This window comes from Sander vitreus, chromosome 12, assembly GCF_031162955.1.
Source record: "Sander vitreus isolate 19-12246 chromosome 12, sanVit1, whole genome shotgun sequence".
In the NCBI taxonomy this organism is placed as follows: domain Eukaryota; kingdom Metazoa; phylum Chordata; class Actinopteri; order Perciformes; family Percidae; genus Sander; species Sander vitreus.
In genome coordinates, this window is record NC_135866.1 from 11,213,985 (window position 1) to 11,239,298 (window position 25,314).

Consider the following 25,314-nt stretch of genomic DNA (forward strand, 5'->3'; position numbering starts at 1 on the left):
TTATCATAAAAATTATAGGAGCTTTCCTGTGTGTCTATGTATGTGAGCAGTGAAGTTAAAAATGTGAAATATCAAGTTTCCTTTTCCATTTCTTGTTTTTTTGTTATTTTCAGCTGGCTCTAATTGACCTGTTGGTTATCACTTCCTCCTGACTGGGCCTCTGACAAGTTCTGGCCTGAGGACACACACACCCACACATACACACACACACATGCAAAGATAACCTATGACCCCAACCCGTCTACTGCACCACCCCTGAGCCCAGGTGGATGGGGGTAAACAGCGTAACTGAACTTTTATTCACCCTTCACACATTCTCACCTCTGCACACACACACACACACACACACACACACACACACGCACACGCACACGCACACACACACACGCACACGCACACACACTTCTGTCCTTAATAAAAGAAGCACACCTGAAAAAACCTGTTGCACCCTCTACCGGATTCTGACATAATTATCAAAAACTCCCAGGGGGACAGAGAGTAATTTATTACCTGACTCACTCAAAAAAAACAAAAAAACATTTCTGAGCCCGGATTCTTACCTCTTAGCCAGTCCTGGAAGTAGTGCAGCCACATTCGGGGCAGTTTGCTGTCGCTGTCTCTGACCACGTATTTAACAGAGTTGAAGGCGTTGTGCAGCTGGATCAGCAGCCTCTGTGACCGGGCGTAATCAAATCCATCCATGGTCACCAGATACATGTTGTAGAAGGAGAAATACTTGAACTGGGCGTCGATGAAATCATACTCCTTGGTGTCACGTGGCACGATGTCGGTTAGGTAGAGGCCGTCGTGCACCATGGTGGTCCCATACAGGCTGAGGCCCAGGAGGCCCAGAAAGAGAACCACCACAATGGCTTTGCTTTTGGGTTTGAGGAGTAGAGGGGCGTATTTCTCCCTGGCGAAGCTGGACAGGTTCCAGTGCAGGAAAGGGAGTGGGACGCACTTCTTTCCCGATTTGGAATCCTCCACCTGAGCTAGGAGGTCCCGTGTTGAGCTGGAGGTAGGGGTGAAGAGCTGGGAGCCGTAGGGGTCCTGCACAGAGGTGGTGGTGGGGGAAGGTGTGATGGCTGGGGATAGGAAATACAAGCAGGAAATTAGTGATTTTGGTATGGTGATTTATTCAAACTGACTTTAGAGAACGCTGTGTACAAAATAACATAATTGTCGGGATCTTAATATAGCAATATTTACCTTGTGGCTGTGAAGTGGGGCAGAGGATGATGGATGGCGGGCTGGTGGAGATCTGTGAGGTAGGTGGTAGGATTGTGACGATATGCTGGCCGGCTGCGTCACACTGCGTGAATGCCTGCACTGTGGTGGTGATTTGGGTGCTGGTGGTGATTGTCGATCCCGCCGAATACTGGTGCGTGTGTGACGTTGCCGTCGTAGGCGTGTGCGGCTGCTCCCCAGCGTCTGACAGCTCGTGCGGAGAGAGGTGGATGACGCGGTCGGAGCAGGGGCTGTACAGGCAGCAGAGGACATCCAAACGCTTATCCTCACGCCTGTGGAGGTCCAAACTGAGGATGGCAGGGAAGATGAGCAGCACCATGGCGAAGTTAAACACGACCACAATGGCCGCCTAGGGAAAGAAACACAGAGAGACCAAATGAGAAAAACAAAGTGAGAAAAGACAGAGAACAGTATGTGAAATTACAGACACCCTAACCCAGCTGGAGAGAGTCAGGGCTCCTTTTTTTTTTTTTTATTCTTTTTTAGTATCTCAGACCACAGCCCAGAAAGTAAAGAAAGGCCTTATACTCTAAATCACCAGCCAGGAATACTAAGCGAGCCAGAAGGAAGAAGAAAAGAGTGCCAGAATGAAAGAACTACTAGAAAGACTGAGAGAAAGGAGCAGGAAGGGAATATATATATGTTGCGAGTCTGAGCAAAACCATCACCCTTCACCACCACCGCCGCTGCCTCCCCACTCACCCCAGCCCCTGAAGCTGACATTCTAACTGGCTGTGGTTTCAAGTATGTGTGATGTGTGCATCTATGTGTGTGTTTGCTTGTGTGTTTCAGACCACCCACAGTTAGTCACAGATCAGAGCAAACCGCCTTGACGGGCCAGTGATATACTGATCCACTCCTCCCTCCCTCTCCTTCTCGTTCTCTCTCTGTCTGTTTATCACTCTCTTTACTCTGATTATTCCACATTATACACATGCACACACACACACACACACACACACACACACACACACACACGCAGAGATACGCAAAGACAAAAAATGGCCCTGTAGGTGCAGCGGCAATAAAACTGGGAACAAAGGCTTTCCTTGCTCTGAATGAATGTCACCTCTCTTAACTTATCTCTTTCATTTTCAAAAGGGCCTCCGGCCTCTCAGTGTGCGATTGTGTACACATGTTTATGTCTGTGCGCATGCGCGTGAGGGTGTGTGCAAAACATACCTGCAAAGAGAAAGCTCGCAAGGCTGGAATGGGTACCAGAGCAGCCATAAAGAATGCAATCATGTTGTTGATGGAAGTCAGAGCCACACTGGTGCCGGTGCGACGCAAACAGTCTCCTGTCCGGTCCTTCAAAACAAAAACAGACAACGTTTAGAGAGGAGAGGAGAGAGAGGAGAGGAGAGGAGAGGAGAGGAGAGGAGAGGAGGTTCTTAAAAGTACCTTAAAGGGGATGTTACTTCCAGCCTCTGTGAAGGAATGAGCCAACAGAAACATGTCATCCACACCAATCCCTAGTGCCAAGAAGGGAAGAACCTGGGATGGGAAAGGGTCAAAATTAACATTACACATAAAATCACAGAAAGACCCCCTTTAAATATAAGCCTTACAGTAATGTAACACAGAAAATGTATGCAGATTGCTTTGTGTCGTACCTGTGTGGTGGCAGCATTGAAAGAGAGGCCAAGCAGGGAGCAGAGACCCAGTCCTGCAGCCACTGACAGAGCCACTAACAGCACCCCGGCCAGCCCCACGGCCCCCTGGGACTTGGCACAGTCCCACCTTAGCATGGTCACACAGGCATAGGCCAGCTAGAGAGGAGACGTCCATATTAAATATTAGTTATTTCACAGTAAAGTTAAACATTTTTCATGAACTTACTAGCCATAATCGATTGACTTAAATCAATTATTATGCTCACCATAAGCAGGTATCCTCCAGCTACCCTGATGACGCTGACATCAGAGAAAGATTTCATGATGTCGTTAAGGGTGGTGGTGGAGAAAGCGTGGAGGGACTGGCTGGAGTTAGATGGGATACTCTGGTGGACCACCTAAAAGATAAAGATCAATTATCTAAATGGGTCCAGCTAAAAAAAATGCACCAAATTATACATTCTTTATCAGATTACCTAAATAATTATCAATTAGATTGACAAAAAGAAGATACTGAAAGCGCTGGAGTGATAGTAACATGTACTACAACATGCTGAGTAACTTTTTTGCACATTAAAACACATTTCCTCCCTCTGACCAATGCTACCTTAAGCTTTTCCTACAGCACCATATTTCAGGGCCCTCTAACAGAAAAAGCATCCTGTCGCTTTGAAATGTGCGTGTGTGTGTGTGTATGTATGACAACTGAGGAGTAATGAGCACAGATGCCAGAGGTTGTGAGGTCAAAGGTGAAAGGGATGGGATCACGTGGCTTGGGAGGCTGCTCTCTCCACTCTGTGCCACGAATGGACCAAAGCTCCCCCAAGGCTATTAACCTGTCCGCATTTAGTCATCGCTCGCAATCTCAAATAGATCTCTTCTTGTTCTTTAATGTTTCGGGACGAGGTGTCATGTCTCTGTCAGTTTACGTTTGAATTTGTTACCCCTCCTCCCTTGCATATGTCCCTCACTCTCCTCCCTCCCCCCTCTCTCCTTACCCTCACCGTGGTGGGTGTCAGCTATCCCAGCAACAGCTTGTTCCTATAACTAGGGCTCTGACAGAGAGATATGGCTGGCCTACCACACACACACACACACACACACACACACACACACACACACACACACACACACACACACACACACACACACACACCTATTGCCCTGGTCTGCCCCATGATTCTCTTTACAAGGGAGCTGAAGACTGATGGAATTCAGACACTGCGGAATAAGTCCCACTGTGTGTGTGTGTGTGTGTGTGTGTGTGTGTGTGTGTGTACCAAAGCAAAACAAGACTGCACAGGGACAAAAAAATCCCTCCTTTTTTTATCATCCTCCTACTTCTTCTTCTTGCTGGCTACAATAAAAATCTATACTTCTGACCATCTTTATGTGTGCATTTGTTTTATTTGTGTACGTATGTGAGAATTTTGAATATACATGAAATGTGTGCTGTATGTTCGCACCTCCACAAACTTCCTCTGCCAGGACTCGAGGATGGCGGTAGCCTTTTCTACATTCCAGTTTATGTCGTGGATCTCGTAGTCGTCTTTAAAGTGCTCGTACAGCTGCTTAGGACTCATCAACAGGAACATGGTTTGGAGAGCCTCCGCACTGAAAAACAAACAGATGTAAGCTCTAAGGACATCTCTAAGGACACCTTAGAGATGTCTGGCTCCTCCCGCAAACATGGTTTATTGTGTGTTGAGCTGAGTTAAAACCTCAACTCCAACCTCCATCTCATGACTAGCACATTAGAAATCATCCAGTCAGACTGTTTTAGATCTGGGTATCCCTTAACATACACAGGAACATGCCTTTTCTGTAAATGACTAAAGGCAGGTGCCTTTTCTTCGAGGATTTGTCAGCCTGCCTGCCTGCCTGCTTGTCTGTCTGCCAATGTAAGCAGCTAAAAGCAGGTGTTATCTAGTCTGCCTTTCTGCCGGTCTCCCGGCTGCGATCCCAGATGTCCTTAGGTTTTCTTGGCACAACACAGCGAGCAGCAGCACTGCTCAAAATGGGAAAGAAATGATCATAAATCACATCCAAGAGTATAAGTAAGTGTGGCTCTTGCAGATGGGACTGGAATCCTCTTTCATTCAAGGCTCTGTTGGGCCTCTGTGGATCATGATCTGGGCTCTGACCCAACGCTGTCACTCCATTTGTATTGGCCATGCTTTTAAATCCAGTTGAAATCAATAGGAAAAAACTGACAGGTCAGCTTCAGAAAAATTTGGAGTGTTTTTTCCCCCTTCTTTTTTGGTTCCTTACACAACAAATGTGTAACAGGGTAGGGGGGCTTTATGTGTCTGTCAATCATCTTTAATTGGCCTATCTTGGACAGGGGTCATTCAGGAAACCGATCCCTCTCAGTACCAGGCATTCCTAGCATGTGTCTGTTAGGTTATTAAGGGTTACACAGATTCCACAATCACAGTGGCTCACAAGCTGACTGGCTGCCTGCTCAGCTGGTGGTGATCACACAACCCCCTTTACAATCACATCCTCCAATAAGACAAGAGCAAACCTAAGACATACTCTGTAAAATCCCCTCAAACTGCAGTGTCTCATCTTTCTTTACATGTCATAATAAATACACACCTCAGCAGAATATCCTGGCTGCTCTTGACCCGCCCTCCCAGGATCAGCTCCTCCTGCCAGTGCATGAACTTCCGACTGAAACCATGGCAACCACCCTGGAGACGCCCAGCAATGTCAGGACTCTGAATGGACGAGCAGCAGAGGAAAAGACAGAAAAACATAGAGAAATATGTTAGGTGCTTTTGTAGTTATGAGTGCTACTTTCATCTACGTACAAATTATTGTATATAATGATTCACTTCTTATGTGTGAGTTATTACCTCTCCTTGCTCCTTGTTGGGTGCACTGAGAGGGCAGTCAGGGTGTGAGGGGTCTAGACATGGCCTGTTCATGTAGGCATGTCCCACCTAAGGAATCAAACAACGTTATAAAACGTTTCCGTACATGGAAAAAAAGCGAGCAATTTTTCACAAGAGTAGTCCATTCAGTAAGTCTGTATATGTGTGTCCCACCTGGGCTTTGTCCAACATCTCCTTAAATCCTTCCAGGGAGGTGAACTGACTCAGCTCCTCCATCAGCTTGACTGGATCTAGATTCATCCACTGGATATCTGGCATACCTCTGGAGAACAAAGACACACATATGATGAGCATCTGATGACAATAACTTGAAGAAGTAACTGTAAAAATAACTTTTTTCACTGTGTGCCAGCAAGTCTGCATGGCTCTGCATTCCTGCTATTCTTTACTGTGAGCAGAAAAAAACTATGATTCTTTAATTCTCTTTCCCTGGTTGTGCCGGGCTACGCAGGAGGCTAGCTGCAGATACAGGATAAAATGGCGTTTATTATCCTGTTTCACGCTGCCACAATGCCCGCGGAAAAGGCACAGTGGCTGCCTGCTCACTTCCATTCCTCAATGTCCTGCACTGAGTCATAACGATTACCTTTGCCTCCCAAACGTCTTGATAAGGAGGGAGGGAAGGGGTAAGGTTGGGAGGATGGATAGGAGGGATATAGGTGGGGAATAAGAGGAGAAACAAAGGGGGAACTCTTACACTGTTTGTTGTGTGATGTTCACGGACAAATAAACTCAATGCTCAGCCTCACCTGTACCACCATCCTCCTCTTTGAGATATATTCATAATTTGCTCTATAATAACTTCTATAAATCTACTCTAATCTATTAAAATGAATGGCTTTCTCATAGTTTTGACATTTATAGTCTACTTGCTGAAGGCACTAATGTCTACCTAAAGTCTTGACCAATAAATTAGTATCAATTTAAAGCTAGATATCCTACTGGTGCATCGAAAAATAATTTTTTTTTACGTTTTATTTATCCTTCAGAAAATGAATCAATCCACTTTAATAGTATTGACTCCTGGTACTTAAAATTGCATAAGCAAAAAAGTAAATAATACTGCTACATTATTGGCAAGATTTTGTGATTCAGTGCAAGAAAACACTTAAGATGGACATTTTCTGCAGTGAGACAAAGTGAGAAAGAAGACAGACATAAAGAGATGGAAATAAAAGAATCCTAAAGTATCTCAACTCTGGGGCCAAGCTCCCTCCAATGGCTCATGAAGAGAGCTCCTCTCCTGTTCCCACATACCAGGGTCCCTTTTGCTGCTGTTCGCAAAGACACACTCCTTTATCAGCTAGTTTTTGCTTGAGTGAACCGGGCTTGGGCCCTTTTGTTTTTTCATAGATTGCTGCTCTTTGTTCTCTCAAGTTTTCCATCTCTCTCTCTCCCTCTCTCTCTCTCACACTCACTATTCCTCACTCTCTTTCCCAAACTGCCTCTCTCCCTTTACCCCTTTCTCTCTCTCCATCTCACCCTTCTTTTTTTGCATTTAAAACCAGAGCTGAAGTGAAGCAGAAGCTGAGGGGGACACGGGCCTCAGTGACCACCACAAGTTCCCTTCAGCTCCACTTGAAAAACGAGTAAAGAAAATGATTAATAAATAACAACAGATGCTGAACACTGTGTGATTTACAGCAATCCTTGGAAGACGTGTGAATCATCCAAGACCCCTTTCTCCCTCTCTGTGGCTCACACAAGCCAACCGGGAGATGCTAAGGATGGGAAACTTGTGTTTGTTTCTGTATGTGCTGGCTTGTCATGCAACATACCGCTGTCAGCTTGAGACAGAAATATAAACAAATAATTTGTTTGCAAAGGAACATCTGCTATGATCTAAACTATCTTTTATAAACTAAGGACTCAATTGAAATATCAATCCTGACGACCAAAAAAAGCTCTCTTTCAGTGACTCAATTTCTCAAGAGAACTTCGTCCTGAAAAAAGAAGAAGAAAAAAAACCTGAATCCGAAAATGGCCAAATACGCCCAGACTCCACTGTTAACCGTCTTGTAGCCTCTCTCTGTCTTTCTCGAGGGACTTGAGGCATGAATACTGCCCATTTTATTTGTTGGACAACTTGTGAGCTGGGAGCCCGGGGCATTACCATGAGAATGCCGAGTGTTAGCCGTGAGCTGACAAAGCCGGCCCCCCTCCATCCTCCGGGGCCTCTGCACTGATGGACACTCACTCGTAAACTGAAAGAATGCTTACCATTGTCTGACCCAAAGGGCTCCCCTGCCACCACCGCCGCCGCCTCCCTTCTACCAACCCACCACCCAGTTGCTGCTGCAGCCATCCTCCTCTCTCTCTCTCCATCCCTCCCTTGCTGCATCTCTCCCTCACTTTCTCTCTTTGAATTTCTCTGTCAGGACACCCCCCTCCAGTCCCTCTCTAGGCCCTAAAAGAACTCTATTACTGACCGCCGCTGTCAGTCACAGTACCCACTGACAGAATACTGAAAGCCCAACTGTATGTCTCCATCGAGCATGTGTTAAAAGTTACGGACCCCTCCAAAAGCTCTAGTCTGCAACGCAAGTCAGATGGAAGCAATGACAGCAAAGGGAGAGCCAAGACTTTCAATGAAATGTTTTAATATGCAAAAAGAAAATGTAAGTTGAGTCAAATATTCCAAGACTTACGGTAAATAGGCGGAGCCTCCCTGTAGTTTGGCCCCTTCCCAAAAACAGTCCAATGGGGTGATTATCATACAGGGGAATAGCTTGTCAATCATCTGGGATCAGGAAATAGAAAGGAAGCATGATTAAAGATCTCAAATAATGGAAAATATGTAAATATAGGAATAACAGATCAATTTGCTGTGAACTTACCCTTTCAATCATGACATTTTCTATAATAGGAACTCCTGATTTATAGCATATTTTGTTAAGATCCCACGACCTACAAGAGAGAAAACAATGTTTAATTTACAACTACTTTATTGTCGACTTGAAACTTTTTCACATACCATGTCTGTGGTCCACTTACTTTCCAAACAGTGACACCTGGACCTTGCTGGCAGACAGGGCGGCTTCCATGTGAACCAGCAAAGCCTCCTGGGTAAGAATATTGGTGCCCTCTTCTTTGGGGGTCTGGATAAGCATCTGTGAGGTAAATACTGACTCCTCTCCCTGCTTCTCCTTGGTGTAGCGAAGCTCCGTGCTCACTCGACTACCAGCTAGAAAACAAAGAATAAAGGACAAATGAATACTGAGATAGATAGATAGATAGATAGATAGATAGATAGATAGATAGATAGATAGATAGATAGATAGATAGATAGATAGACACTGTATATTAGTCATACATTAGCACAGAATTTCTGATGTACATACTTCATGCAAAAGACACACATACCCACACACACATTTGGATCCTATAACAAAGTGTGTATCACACTAACACAAGAACACACACATATATCGACCAACGCCCTTGGCCCTTGCCAGTGTTGGTTTTGAAGGCACTTCACACAAGCCAGCGTCTGGCCAAGAGAAATGAGTAATACAGCTTCTCATTGGCTCCTTCTGCGAAACAGATGTGCCCTATTCATTTGGAAAACCAACGCTCTGATGCCCCAAAACCCTCTGCTACTCTGCTCAGGACAGCAGATATTGATTTAGACATGTTGAGTACATGAGAAAAGATCATAATGAGAAGAGAAAAGTTGGTTAAGGGGGATCAGCAAGTGGTGGTGTTGATATGGCACACAAAAGTTGGGAGTAAAAGACATCAAAGAACTTGGAGATACAAGGAGAATATGAAATAGATTCATAGAGAGAGAGAGCTATTAGATGTCAGAGGTGGTGATGAACAAAAAACAGATAGAAAGGGCATGACAAAATAACAGAGAGAGAGAGAGAGAGCTATGTTGTGCTGTGCGGTAGACTCCAGCCCCCTAATTACAGGAGGTTGCCCTGAAAAGAGTTTGCCAGCCGGGGGGATCTGTGCCTGTGCCAAGTGGACATGAAACATGCCGCGCTGGATCACAGAGTGCCCGTCTGCCCCTCTCGCTGTCCCACTACATGACAACCCCAGAGAGAGAAAGAGAGGGAGGGAAGGGGGGAGTTTGGAAACAAGGGCTACCTCCTTCTTAATTCTAACTCTCGTCACTCTTTTACTCGCTTTCCCTACGCTGCACTCAATCCTGACTGCATCTATTCCTCTCATACTCTTTATACTCTATATAGCTCCTGCCTCCATCTTTCTCTGTGTCTGTCTCCATCTTTATTTCTCTTTCTTTCTTTCTTTCTTTCTTTCTTTCTTTCTTTCTCTCTTCCCCTCATGCTCTCTGCACCTCCCCCTAGCCTGGAGCAGGCTCCTATAATTGATGGGGAGAAAAGAAAAAACAAACTATTCAGCCTACGCCGCAAAAGTGTGAGATCAGGTTAGAACTCTGGGCCTTAGAGACACAGTCCAATATTTATTTGCTTTCAAGGTTTTAATTACCTACACAGGGGCTTCAGAATATAAGGACACCTCGTTATTTTGCAGTCATAAGTCTCTTATTTTTGAGTGTCTGGCTCAGTGCATCCCAAAAAGAAAAAAAAAACCTCAAAATGTTCTCGCTGGATGGATCCTTTGCACATCTGGTTGTACAATTTTTTTTTAAGTTGAGACATTTAAAAAAAAGCCTTTATTCCAAGGGAGCCACAACAACAAAAAGAATAATCTCAAGACATTTGTAGTTGAGAAGATAAAGATGTTTGTTTGACTTTTATTTAACCATTTTCACACTGTCAAGTGCATGTACAAAGAATCTGACTTGGTGTAAAAACGGTGCTTAGAGGTACAGTTCTGCCCGACTCCACCCAGTTTCCTTGCCACACAGATTTCCAATCAAAAAAGGCTACTACAAAATGGAACCCTTTCCGTTCGTGGACCTCTTTGACATCTGTTAAACCTTTTTTGACATTTCGTATGTTAACCTCTGCAGTGTGGGGTTTTGATCCCAACAGGAACTGGGTGGCTCGGAGATACTCTGGCTCTGTAATTACAGGCCTCCTGAAGTAAATTATAGCTATTTGTGTCTCGTTCCTCCCATCTGGACCACCCAGGCAGCCAGTCAGTCCTCTCTCTTCTCTCTCTCTCTTTCTCGCCTTCTCTCCTCAACCCCTGGTCCGGCCCCAACCACCCAACTCTCAGCTTTGCAACTACTCCGCTCAGTTCAGCTCTGCTCAGCTCACCGCTCACTCAAGAGGAAACCTTGTCCTTTCTTTTCTTAGCTGTCTTTCTTTCTATATCCTGGGTTCTCTTCTCCTTTACTCCCTCTTTCTCGTTTTCTACTTCATTCTCACTCTTTTTCAATCCCCCCTACCCTCTCCCTGCACTCAGCCTGCGCTCCACACAGCCTTAAAGAGACAGTTCCTGAAACATTTCCCACCCTGGGAAGAAAGCGCCTTTGACTGTGGAAACCCAGGGTTTTAACACCCCAGTTGCTGGTAATTTTAGTACATTAGCAATTTTGTAACATAACATGTTTGACAACATGATAAAAAATGAAAAAGTATATAATAAAAAAAAAAGGAATCATAAAATGATCACAACTCCTTCTAAATCACTTCCATAGTTCTGTCATTGGATGTTTTTGAGAAACTCGACCACCATCTTACAAATTTTAGCAAAAATTCAACTTTGCTGTGTGCAACATCTGATTTCATTTACTAGCTTTACCACTAAAAGCAATTTCACAACAGCTACGCCTTCGGGAAAGTGAAAAGCAATTGAAAAATGTCACAACAAGCCTTGACATGGTTTCATGGCTGTGTACAAATGTAATATGTATATGAATGTGTGTACATGTGCCTCTGTGTGTGTGTGTGTGTGTGTGTGTGTGTGTGTGTGTGTGTGTGTGTGTGTGTGTGTGTGTGTGTACACACTGGTTGAAACACTGGACTCTGTCATTTCCTCTCCACCTGACCCTCCAAAAGGCGAACACACAGAATCCCCTAACTTGGTGAAATATGTGTGGCTTCTCACATCTGGCTTCTAGGGCAGAGGCAGGGCCATTAAAGTGCTGTGCTTCAAATGTATTCTATTCTATTCTATGTTGTCTTCATGGCTTACAGGCCTAGTCCCAGTTCCAGGCCATGATAGGTCAGACCAGGCCACCTTCAAAGTTCAGTGTGGTAGATTAGCTGGATTAGGGGGCCTCTGAAAGGCCCCACGCTGCTATGGAGGAAGACCCAAGACGAAGAGGGCTGAAAGTGACATGTATGCATTTACCTGCTACAAAGTGCATTGGAAGTTACCCTTTCCGGATAATACACGGCATGGCCACATATGAAGTAATGAGTAATGAACAGCCACTTTCTACACAGAACCTCCTTTAATAAAAGATTTAAGGGAAAGAAAAAGAATGGCCTCCACAGAGTAGCAACAATATAAAAAAGACATAAAGCTATCCCTTGGTTGCCATCTTCTATCCATCACTGACTTTTTCTCTTAGCCGTTTCTTTCTCTCACAATGTCCTCCAATAGAGGTCCTTTATTTCTTTTGATTTTCAGCAAAGGAGCCAAATGAGAAACTTATTCTCCTGGCCTGGAATCCAGCATCACAAGAAAAACCTCCTTTTGTCACATGTGAACTTACCAGAACTTTGGGTCCTCAGCCCAACCCTGCCCTATGGCATTCCCTAGCCAGGGCACCGCCTAAAGCAGGCTGCCCCCAGCAGATGGGCCGTTCCTCCATACAGTCCTTCAGTGCAGCAGCTCCAGACTGAATGCAGACCCTTTTGTCATTCAACCCTTCAATTTCTTTCAGATGTTTCCCAACAAACAGCAGAATAAAATAAAGCAAATGGACCAAAACTTTCCCAGCCTGTAAAACAATGCCAGAGCTGGCGGTGGGAGGGTGAGGCTGGGGGCAAAAAAGAGAAGCTGGCACTTTGGTATCTTACCTATAGAAATACAGTGTGTGTGTTTTTGTCTTCACATGCACGCTCTAGCCTATCTGTTCATTAATCGTCAGAGACAGTTGGGTTTTTTGAGTGGGACAAAATCCTAATTAATGTGTGAACACGAGAAATTGATCAGTTTCAATGTGTTTAAATCCTGCAGCTTCCACCATTATGAAAAAAAAACCACCCTGAGATCACACCTTAAAAACAGTATAAAACAGCGAAAACAACAGGAAAAATCAGTTTCACTTACATTCTATTCAGATGTGCCAGTGGTGTTAGCCACCACACATAAATTTCCACCAGGGTTGGCATTTAGGCACTTTCTATTTCCATATGTATAGGCTTGCCTCTGCTAATTATGCTAATCATGGGCAGAGTTGGCCACTGTGAAAAATAGTCACATTAGACACTCCACTGACCGCTAATACTGCTTAATGTGTGGTTGAAACATACATTCATCCCTGCCTGAAAGGCAAAATTTTTCCACGTTGCTGGTCTCATTCAGATGAGAAATGAATTTATTGAGCCCAAGAACCATTTCTTTTTTCCCTCCCAAGTACCAAGAAAATGTTCAGCCTTTCTCCCTCTCCCTTTACTTTTTATACGTTCATGGTGTAAAGACAGAGGCAAAATGGTGCAAACTCGAAGGTGACTGGTGCCACCTTATTTCGCGCAGACCAAAGACAAAGGTTGCTCTTCAGCTAGGAAAGAAAGGGTGCCACATTATATTGATTGAGTTTTCATTATCCCATTTTCAATTGCATTGCACCCTTTCTCAGTACTTTGCATTCAATGTTGCAAAGACTTTTTTATAAAAGCATTGGCACCAAAATAACAGTATAAAGATTTGTTTGAAATTACCACGGTAAATGTGGCCAAATGATGTTTTAAAATTGCTGCTTCAAAAAGACAGGTAGGGAGCAGTCTGTGTGTTTCCTATATCATGAAGACCATGTGTCTATGATATGTATCTATAGCTGCTCAATGTGTGTTTATTTGTTGGAGGGTGGTCTTGGTCTGACTGTTAAAGAGTGTGTGTGTGTGTGTGTGTGTGTGTGTGTGTGTGTGTGTGTGTGTGTGTGTGTGTGTGTGTGTGTTGGGGGGGGTGCTGAAAAAGGGGATGGAATGAGGGAGACCTGGATTGAAGGATGGCGGGAAGGGGGGTGAAATAAACATTTAGAAGTGACCCAGGTTGACTCTGGTCTTGTTTGTTCTCTCTACCAGTGAGGTCCTGGGCCCTGAGCGCTGGGAGTTTATTTATCTAGCTGGGGCACCACCGTGTGCTATTCACCTCCAATAATGCCTCATAGAGCTCCCTTTCTCTGTCTGAACTGGGGCGCTGTGTGCGCTCCGATGAATTATAGCATTTACCTGCTGTGCTGCTCTGAGGTTTGTTTAGAAAAACTGCTCCAAACGCCGAAATGCCCACGTGTGCATTCGCTCGTTTACGCAAACTCAGACGTCTTTTCCCTCATCCAGGCTCTCTTTTAATCAATCTGTTTCTTGGTCTGATTCATTGATAGCTGGCGAAGCTAGCGCTTCAGTCTCTATGCATTCATGCAATGTGGACTGTATATGGTCTTTACCTCCCCTTTTCCTATCCTCTTTCTACATGGTCTCTTTATGGGACATGTGGTGTGCCTGCTATCCAGATAGGCCCTGTCTCACTGCACTCATATTTGGACAGCTTGAGTGTACATGTCTGTCATGCATCACCCAAACTTTGCCAAGAAGAATGAGTTTAGTTAATGTAAGAGTAAACACCACCACTTTTACATGGAGGCCATTTCTTTCCTCTCTTTTCCCAAACAAGCTTTTCAAATGGGCCTTTGTAAAAGGGGAATAATCGGAGCTGAAAGGTCTTACCATACAAGACTTAAAACAATTATACACATTGCAAAATGAAATCAGATTTGAGTAAAAAATTCCAGCTTATGCAAGCAACTTGTCTCTCATACAAATCCAAACTCTCACAGTCCTTTATGGTGGAAGCACAACATGCCTCAGACAGTCTCACACTTCATGTTTGTTCAAGTAAGACAAGGGAAGGCAAAATAAAAACGGCGAAAAAAGGTGTCACCTAGCTGTAAACCTTCCTCCCTGTTTCTGCCCCAACCCCCCAATGTCTGCTCTCATCCTTCTCTTCTTCCTGCACCTCTTTTTACGATCTCTCGCTCTCTTTTCTGCTTGTGGACAACACAACACCCAGACTGGGTCACACGTTGCTCAGCTCACACCAACTTTCCCACTCTCAAAGGTGGGAAGGCTGTATAATAAACATAAATCATATAGGATAATGTATGTTTACAGTATGCAAAGCTTCATTTACAGAGAAATAACAGAAATGGTGAAATTATATAAATATAATGTAATCCAGGCACTTTTAAATCATATATGATGCTGAAGAAATAATGAAAACATCTTCACATAGTGTCCATCAATGTCATATTGTCCTCAGGTCTACAGACACTTTCCAAACAAATATGGTACTCTGTGTTAAAACACAGCTTGTTAAACAAGACCTGTGTTAATACATGAAGGTATTTTGATGGGTGATGTCTGTCTCAAATTCTCACTGAGCAGTAAACCAGAAATAGTCCTTAATCCCCCTGTCAGACTAAACACCCTGATACTGTGGTTTTTATTCTTACCTATACAGGTGTGAGGACTGAAGGCATGATTAACCCTTGTACTCTTTTGTTGCCCCCCCCCCCCCCCCCCCCCCCCCGCAAATGCACAAGTATCCTTAAGGCAAACAGAAATGATAGGAAATATAGAAATAAAGGCTGCATACAGTGGAGGTATATTTGCTTTGCATCGCAAACTGTTTCTTCTTGATTCATACTTGCACACACTGATTGTTCATGTATTGTTTGTTTTTTTCCATATTTAATGTTTTGTTTGTTTGTATCTGTCTAGTCAATGGTGATGTCCTGTGTGGATGTGCCGAGGTTGTGTTCATTGTTCTATGTTGCTGCAGAACAGGAACCTGCTGTAAACCAGTTTTTAAACTGTGTCAGGCCCATTTATTGTAACTTAATTGTTGCTTTTAAATTTTCTTGTGTAATAAATGAAATGAATGAATGAAGGTACGCATAGCAGAGACACTAACTTTACCGACCTCCCTGTCTACTCTCTCTAGACAGACTCCACTGCTGTGCTCTGCTTCACACTGTTTTGGAGTAGGAGGGGAGGAAGCAATTAAAAAAGCCCTGGTGGCCTGACTTCACAGAGCAGGCAGACAGACAGGTAGACATGTAAACAGCCATACACAAAGCATAGGCAGACAGACGGGCACGCAGTCAGGAAATTCTGGCAGGCAGACAGACGGCTAGGCAGGGTGTACACACTAAAGGTGGCCAAGATGACAAGTGTGTGTGTTTGTGTCCTATGCGTGAGTAGTGCGCGGGCGGCCTCTAGTATGCCCCTTACACATACACACACACACACACACACACACACACACACACACACACACACACACACACACACACACACACACACATATACAGCTCACACCATGTTGGCAGTGTTAACACATACGGTGTCAATTCACAGCTAGTTTATTCTGAACAAATGAGGATACAAGTGGGAAAGCTTTGTTTGTGCTGCAATCTGGAAGACCCATTACATTGCATTAGAAATGTAATTTCTTCTAAGTTAAGACATATGCACAGAAACAGTACAATAAAACTTAAAAACTAATGTAGAAAGAAAATACCCTTAATATGAAATCAGCTGTCTTATTAGAGAGAGAGAGAGAGAGAGAGAGAGAGAGAGAGAGAGAGAGAGAGAGAACTAACCTCTCCTTGTTACCAAACCACTTTACTCTCCATTGAGGCCCTAGCAGCTTTGTCAATGGGCTATTGGTGGAAACAAGGCAGGCAGAAACTTTAGAAACATGGCCACGGCCTCTTAAAGGCACAGCATTCCTTTTCAGCACCCCCCTGTTCAACTCTCTCAATCCCACAGCAAAACAACTGGCACACAAACATCTAAACATCTCCTTTAAGAGATGGATCTGCCAATTAGCTCAAGAGGTAATCCTGAAGCTTTACACTAACCAAAATGAAACCAAAGAAAAAAGAGACTGTGGAAATGCAAACTCTTGCTTTTGTTGAAAATGAAGGCTTTTGTAGCATCAAGCTAATCATTTCAGTGACTACATTTACACAAGATTTTTTTTTTTTAATTGTGCCTGATACAGGAACTTATTTAAATTCCTGTGTAAGTGAAGCGCACAGCCTCAAAACACTTCTCCTGACACCAGCAGCGTGTGATTTCTCAAACACCTCCACACAGCTCCCATGGGAGCTGCCTGTCCCCGTCCCCTAGTGACATGGTGGGCTTAAAAAACCCCATAGAGTCTGTTTATATTCACCAACTGCTGTAGCACTTTTAGAGTGTGCAAAACAGGTGGGTAAACTTCAGCTGCATTCACTTATATTTTTTCTTCTTGCGAGGAGGAGGGAGGGGGTTTTAGGGAGGTGGTGCCTGCTTGCCTGCCTGCCTGCTTGCCTCTTGTTGAATGGAATCCAAGAATAGTTAGAGACCACACAGGGAGCCGAGGGGGGAGGGGTCAGAGCCCTCAAAGATGGCTAACCATTCACACAGTCCATCTGCTGCGGGGATCAGCCCCGGCACTGAAAGCCTGGGGGTTTAAAAGGAATTTGGCCAGTGTGAAAAACCAAATAAAGCTGCATCTACCCCTGTAAATGTACAGATAACCTGAATCTAAAAATGCACAGAAAGATTGGAGAAGAGAGCACTGTCCAATCTAAAGTTTTGTGAGTCAGCATAGAATCACAAACACAGTTATGTCTAAAGGACAAGCGACAGATAGTCAGCGTCTGTATGACAGAAGAGGGAGATAGACTATTGTAATGCAGTCGTGTGTTTGGGTTTCTTAGTTACAGTGTGACTTTTTAAGACATGAACAGACATAAGCGAACAACACTGAGAACACTGTAGAATACAACATACACTATATTCCCCATCCACAACACACAGGAAACAGAGACATGAACTACTATGCAAAAGGAAGTTAATACTTCATCTACAAGCTATTTGGTTCAAGTATTCCTTCTATACAGTGATGGCGGTGTTGACAATTCTAATTCTAACAGACAAACATAAAAACAACTTGAAACCAGCTCCTCCTTATCTTATTCCTTGATTTTGGCCAGTAAAGCAGTAAGTCTATCAGTCACTGAACAACTAGTGCCCTCCCATGACAGCGAGATGACTAATCATGGCCACCCTGCATCTTCCCACCAGCCACTGTTGTCATTCAACCTCCACTTAAATCCAGTGGGAAAAACAAGCTTGTCAAAATGTACAACCTACCCTCAGCTGACTCTTCTGAACAAAAAGTATCCAATATATATCCAACCATGGACCTAAGACCGAAACTCACAGAATGATGCCACCTGAAGGATATGTGATGTAGTATTTGTGTGCGAAACAGTAACAACACCAGAGTCTGCTGCTTCATAAGAACATCGCTTAAAGGATCAATGGAAATCTCTCAAACTCACCTTCCACCCATAGCTGTTCGATGTCCGTTTCGATGGCTGCGACTCTGAGTCCCACAGACAGAGCCCCGAATACTAAGAGTCCAATAAAGAGGACCTTCCCACAGTGCCTCTGGATGTGGCAGCCCAGAGAGAACAGGAGGGCCTGGAACCTCGCCCGGATCCACAGAGGAGCTTTCTGACCTACCGCCTTCCCCTAGTTCGAAGCAGGAGGGAGGGCGAGAAAAGGACAGAGTTAATATCACTATGTTACCACACATAAATAATGCATCATTGCACAACTCTCCACAAAGGCAGGTTTCGTAGTTTGTATCTCTATATGTGTATCAAGTGTGAAGAATGTCTGAAGCATAATGACAACTTACATCCAAGACACTGGATAACACATGCATCTGTATTCAGAGAGTCTTTCTGTGGAATTTAAGGTGACACTTTGTATAACATGGTGTCAAGGTGCTAACTAGCTAACCACAGATTTGATGCCAGTGCTGTCCTACCAACAGTGTGTGAGCTGCTAAAACCTCATACCCGGGACAGGATCTCCCATGACACCCCACATCTGAGATGATTTAATCTGCACAGCTGTGGCAATGATTTGTACTAATGTTAAGTCTTCGGGGGAAACTAGTTTCTAACAGTTTAAATGTACAGATTCAAGAGAAACAGCGTTGAAAAAGAGCTTAAAAAAACACAATTTTCATCAATACAGAACAAACCCAGGACTTAATGGAAGCTACTGTAATTGTAAAAACTCAGAATATAGTTGCAGTCGAAGCCTTATCAACCTTATCGAAAAGGTGTCACTCTATATGAGACACCTTATATGAATCTGGTCTTTAGTGAGAATGCAATACTTAAAGCTATCACCATACAGTATGTGTACTGCTGTTGAACAGCATATTGGTGGTTAACTGTTTTTATTCTCCAACTATTTGGGTAAGTGGAAGCCTTGTTCAATCACTTGTTGCATGAGTCTAAACTAATACTAACAAAATGAGCTGGTGATAAATAAAGTTTCAGCTGACATCTATTTCCCCGTAAGCTACAGTTTTTTCCCTCTAATTTGTAAAATATCTGTTAGAATCTCGACTTTAGGGCGAACCATTCAGTTCCTGTGCTACAAATGTCACTGCTGCAGACGACATTGCACTGGTGTTGTGGTTTCTCTCAGCAGTGCTGAAACACGTCCAAGCATCCGGGCGGTCCAAAGATGCTTTGTCAGATCAAACTCAATCAGTGAATTCCTTTACAGGACCCACCACATTTCCAAACAGACCCCGGGCCAGTGCGCTCTCCGCTGCCTGCACAAAGCCAAAAACACGCACAACACGACTGGGATATGGGAACAAACCCTCACTCACTCCCTCCCGTTGGCTTTAGCAACATAAATGAATGGGAGCCTGGTGTCCATTCAAACAAACAGCAAAGTTAACAAGCTGCCAAATATAAAACACAAATTTATTCAAGAGGGTTCCCAATGTGTCATGCGAGCTCGGACTTCAAACAGGTTTTGTTGCATTAAGCATAACATTTCTGTTGTCTAGCCTATATTTTACCCTCTGATGACAATTTCTATACTTTTTTTCTTTCGCTAAATGATAAACAGTTAAAGTGAAAGACTCCTGATTGCACTGTCGTCTCCCTCGGAGGAGCTCTGCTGGTCCTCCGGACCCCGGTTTGGGAGCTGCTGCTTCAGCCTACCCTACATTCCCACATGCGCCCTCAACTCACGATTAGATCAGGGCTAAATCAAAAGCTGCCTTTGAAGACTTTTCATTCATATTTGCCGACTGAATGAAAGCTGCCTTCATAGTAAATCCACACTATACTGCGAGCATTGTATCACCTTTGAGATCTGTTTAAGTGCGAAAGCAGCGTGGCAGTAGCTGGGTCTCCGGAGTACGTCTGGATTCGCAGGCTGCTGGGAGCGCGTATAACTCGGGGGTAAATCTCCATAGACGCCGGCCCCTGGGACCCCGCGATCCGAGGCCATAGTCCAAAGAGGGTGAACAGGGCGCAGAGCGAAGCGACAGAGAATCGGTGCGAGTTCAGAAAAAACGACAATAATCCAACATAGAAGAGGAGCGCATCCAGCACCGCCGGCGACAAATTAGAGAGACGTTTTCTAGTCTTCCTTGGAGCCAAACAAGTCTCGAAACTCCATCCCAACATTATGCGCCGAAATCCGTATAAATCCTTCAGTCTTCATTCGTCCCGGTAGTTTATGAAACGACGTCTCAGAGAGGAGTAGTAGTTGTAGTAGCTAGGAGTAGTAGTAGTAGTAGTAGTAGCCTATGTCTGAGCCGTCCGTGTCAAGTCTAACTCCGATCCCGTAGCGGTAACATTTGGAGAAGTTCGCCTCTCGGCAAATCCTGAAAAGGGAGGTTTGATGGAAAAGTGCTCCGGCTCCCATTGGCCAAGGAAGAGGCAAATTACTTTGCAAACATCGCCTATTATTAGCTGCTAAGCAACAGCTCACCAAAGTGGAGAGAGAGGGGGACCACCCAGGCTGCTGCTGCCTGGGCTGGAGGGAGGGGAGGAGGACGGGGGAGGAGGACGGGGGAGGGAGAGAGGAACTCTTTCAATAAACTCTGCACAGCCGCGCACGCACCTACGCACGTACGCACACGCGCGCGTGCGCGCACTCACGCACACAGCTTGCTGCCTGCCCGCCTCACTTGCTCTGTGAACATTATTTCCAGTGGCCGGGCCCTCCAGTTTGTAAGAAGCAATCGCACATGCCATCTATTGATATCACAGCCACGCACGCACGCACGCACGCACACGGTGTTTCTGTTTCATCAGCAAAGGACAATCAGTGAAAGAAAAAGAAAAAAAGAATTTAATTCAGCTTTTTAGACAAGAATGTAAACATGTGATTCACTTATTTTTGTATGGGAGAATTACACGTCTTTCAGCACTTTTCATATCACTTAAGGCCATCTTTTGGAGCCTCACATTTGTTACAGAACACCCCAAAAGATTTGTTTTACCCTCTCGTCTTTGCTGCCAGTGGAGTGTGTTATAGGCAGCTGTGAGAAGAAGTGTGCATGTAGGTTTTTAGCACGAACAGCTGTAACCTCAACTCTTATGGCCTAAAGCTTCTAAAAGCAGGTTGATAGGCCTTCTTACACCCTAGAAAATAGAACCACACCTTGGAGCTGCCTGGTTCAGTGTGACACCCTTATCTCTATGGAGACTTCTGGAAAGTTTCCATGTATTGCAATGCATGATTTCATGAGTTCTGAGAGCAGTTCACCTAAGAACAACATTTGAAAATGAAAGAACTAGACAGACCTGATTGTTTCTAATCTCTCGGAGGAAAAGAAAATAGGTTAAGAAGTGTCTTGGTGGTTTGCTAATGTAAGCACCCATTGGCCCCACTCATGACAGTATGGGGGTGAAGAAGAAACACTTAACCAACTTACATTCTCTGCCTAAACACCAACCTGTGCTGCTGTGTAGAACATGTGTCAGGTAGCCGGTGCTAATTTGAGGACCTTTGGGCGATTGTAAAACAATTCGAAGCTGAAGTAAAGCAATTTGAATGTAGGTGTCGGTGCTCTAAGCTCATTCTGTTTGTGACAGCTACAGTAGGTGTATGTTCACTCGAATCCATTATGTCCATCATGACTGTTTACATGCATGGAGACAAAGGACACGGGAAACAGATTGTGGATGTGCGCTAATGTTACTGTTATAAGTACTGGGGATCAGCATTGTGTCTATTTAATGTAGTGCTTCATCAGGAAAAGAAGTAAGGAAGTAGATAATAATTAAATATTTATAAATACTGTAGTCGTGAAATAACAAATGAAGTCAGCTCCCATTCACCCAAAATTGTTTGTTTTTTTACACTCAGTGTCTAAGATGAATTGAAATGATTTTGAGATCATATCTGGGTCTGCACATAATGATTATTTTTTATTAGTGAATAATCTGTCAATATTTTTTTTTCCGATTGATTTAATTAATAACATTTACTCTATAAAATATCAGAGCAAAGTGGAAAATATCTATAACGCCTCCAAAATCCAAAGATATGCAATTTACAATGACAAAACAAGAAACAGAAAGTCTATTGGTTAAAAATAAAATGCACAAGCTTTATATGTTTGTATTTTGTCTTACCTTCACAGATTTTATACAATGTTATACTTACATAACATGTTTTTTATATTGTTGTATAGTACACCATATCTACTTTATTTGACATGTTTGTCTAGTACTTGAATACTTAAAGTATTACATACCAAGCTACTGTATATCCAACATGTTGTGAAAGTTGTATGAAAGTGACTGTCAGGATGAAAATGATGATGTTCATGAACTGAACATATTGTACATTTTTAAATTGACATCCATAAAGAGTTAAACAACAGGGGTAGATGCTCCATATTCATGCGCCATCTTGAAATACGTTAGCCGGTAAGGGACATACAGGACATGCTGCGCCACCTTTCGTGTTTTTGCTGTCACATGATAAACTCACAGCTGCTGCTAATGCTGCTAATGGGTGTCGTAGCTTCCCGGCCCTGGCAAGTTTGAAGAAGGAAACATGGAGGACCACACATATTCAAAATCCAAATTTCAGGAACAGGAGTCTTCTTCTTCACCCAGAAAAAGAAAACGGAAATTGAAAAGAGCAAGAGACCGGCTTTTTGAAGTGTGAAGGCTACCGTAGCTGTAATACGTACTTTGAACTGCGTGGCGCGAAAGAGTTGATTGCGATATATGATCTCAATGCTAGATGAGAGAAATTCCTACACATTGGACCTTTAAATAAGGTTGTGAATGCAGGACTTTTACTTGTAGGCTAATGATTTTTTTTCTTTTGTTGTATTGGTACTTTTATATAAGTGAGGGGTCCGAATACTTCTTCAACCACTGTTAACAATCATTATAAAATAAATTATGATAAAGCTCTAAATTGTTTTGTTTGCGTTTACTTCAAAAGTGGGATTTTGTTCACTGAAATATGTCAGAGTAAAGACCACAAGTCACCAGTCTGGCTAAATAATCAAACATTTCTTAGAAATTGGGCTATTAAATAGATTAAAAGGCTGTGCAACTCATTCACTATCATTATCATCAACTCATTCATTATCTCATTATCTATCACTACCTCTTTTAACTTTTTATTTCAGATCTTCATTTTATTCGGCGTTCCTATACTCCAAATAAATAAATGTGGGCAGAAATAGGCAATATTACATTTTAACACTAAGTCTTTAGTTAGAAAAAAAGCAACACAGATGCAGCTAAAGATGCAATTTTAAAGCCATACATGTCTAAAAGAAATAATAGTGGAGTCAAGCTTTTCTACTGGTCTCCTCAAATCTCTTGGTTTATCTTGGATAAACAGGATGTATCCACTGACTGCATCAGTCTATCTATTGACTTGGAACGTATATCACAGATACTGTTGTAAACTTGTCATTTACCACCACACCACAGCTCTCTGTGGCAGTTAAATGATACACAGGTCTAAATATCTATACAAACGTACCTCCTCACCCATCTGTCCAAATGAAGGCGACCATACATTCTTGTAACCCGCTCACGTTTCTGTAGTGGCACTGGTTAGGCCACTGTTTCTGCTTTGCTGGAACTGGGTATAGTTTGCCTGGACTGGGTTGGGTCGGGTTGAGTGGTAGAGGGAAACAGGCAGCTGGAAATGGGAGCTAATGTGGAATGTGAGGAATTGGGTTGTGTAGTAGGGGGCCCCTTCAAGCCTAACAAACTCAGGGAGGTCCGAGGCCTGGTCTGGAGGCCTTGGATAAATAAACCATCTGAGATGACCATGCGCTGTGCAGATATCTGCCATCACACTGCCCCGGCCTCCAAACACAAACCGCCCAAGCCTTCTCTCCCTCATTCCCTTCTCCATGTCCTGTGTCCCACATGGTCCCTCTCCCTCCATCCCTCCCTCCCTCCTTCCCTCTCTTTATCCTCTCCATTTTTATCTCCTCTACTTGTCCATTTTTTAAGATTAGTTTTTTAGGGCATTTTTGCCTTTATTTGACAGATGAAATGGGGGAGAGAGAAGGGTAAGACATGCAATGAAGGCCCAGAGGCTGGAATCGAACCCAGGACGTTGTGGCTATGGCATGCAATATAACCGCTCAGCTACCTCTGCCTTTTATTTCTGATTTATTCTTAACACCTTCATCTTTCCCCTCTGTTTCATCTGCTTCTCTACTCCTGCTCTTCCTCCTTCCTCCCCCCCTATCTCCATTCCTCTTTTTCATGTCTCCCCAGTGACTCCATCCATCCATCCGTTCATCCATGCATGCATGGCTGGCTGTCCGTCCGGGGTTCTGTATGTGCTATAGGCAGAGCTACGGAACCGCTCTGGCACTCAGCCGTCTCACAACAGCCGAGACGCCCAGGGTTCAGGCCCAGAGAGTGTTTATTTATCGAAGAGAGAGGCAGTGAGTGCTCATGACTGCATTTCTTCTTTTTTTTCTCATGAGAAGTAAGTAAAGATGGATGAGTGAGTAGAATAAAAGAGGGATCAAATATATGAATACTGTTGTTTTTTACTGGAGCAACAGTGATAGTCACAGTAGAAGTGAGATTAAAAATGCAACCATAAAAGATATTATGGGATATGACATTTCAAACAACAGTGCTGTGTATCTGGGGAACATTGAGGAGGTTCTACAAGGAGGAGGCAGATATTTCCAAGAAAGGAATTATCTTTGACAGAAATTTGAAACAAGATGCCAAACAAGTAACTTAACTGATTAAATATGGAAAAATTGGAAATATATTGTATATAATACATGTCTGAGTACCCACGTGGCAACTGTTTGTTGTATGTTATATATATTTGTACTATTGTTCCATGTTCCTGGTGGCATAAAAAAGTAGAGTGGTGAAAATCCAACTTTTACTTTAAAACGTTATATCGGAAGTATTATCTTTTAAAGCCTAAAGGGGAAAGCACCCTTTTAATGTTAGTCCTTTCTGTCTTAATGAGCTGTAGTGTGATATCATTGTGTCCTCATAGATAGTCCCTGGCACAAACAGCTATCGTACATAATTATAGAAACATGTTGAGAACACATAGTCAAAGATATTTTAAAAGAACCTTTATACACTCGCC

The 25,314-nt window shown here is 43.5% G+C and overlaps 1 protein-coding gene across 1 annotated transcript in view; it reads right to left on the reverse strand.

Moving 5' to 3' along the window:
* Window positions 1-20,662, reverse strand: part of ptch2 (patched 2) — a 30,204-nt gene extending 9,542 nt beyond the window's left edge. The window contains exons 1-15 of the mRNA XM_078263764.1: window positions 20,050-20,662; window positions 18,207-18,399; window positions 8,756-8,945; window positions 8,599-8,668; window positions 8,410-8,501; window positions 5,915-6,023; window positions 5,723-5,809; window positions 5,463-5,584; window positions 4,328-4,475; window positions 3,128-3,259; window positions 2,862-3,017; window positions 2,650-2,742; window positions 2,431-2,556; window positions 1,210-1,597; window positions 561-1,085 (exon numbers count right to left, since the gene is read on the reverse strand). Coding sequence (XP_078119890.1) covers window positions 561-1,085; window positions 1,210-1,597; window positions 2,431-2,556; window positions 2,650-2,742; window positions 2,862-3,017; window positions 3,128-3,259; window positions 4,328-4,475; window positions 5,463-5,584; window positions 5,723-5,809; window positions 5,915-6,023; window positions 8,410-8,501; window positions 8,599-8,668; window positions 8,756-8,945; window positions 18,207-18,399; window positions 20,050-20,196 — 2,578 coding nt within the window. The 5' untranslated portion in view covers window positions 20,197-20,662. The remainder of the gene's footprint in view (window positions 1-560; window positions 1,086-1,209; window positions 1,598-2,430; window positions 2,557-2,649; window positions 2,743-2,861; window positions 3,018-3,127; window positions 3,260-4,327; window positions 4,476-5,462; window positions 5,585-5,722; window positions 5,810-5,914; window positions 6,024-8,409; window positions 8,502-8,598; window positions 8,669-8,755; window positions 8,946-18,206; window positions 18,400-20,049) is intronic.
* Between the last annotated feature and the right edge of the window lie 4,652 nt (window positions 20,663-25,314).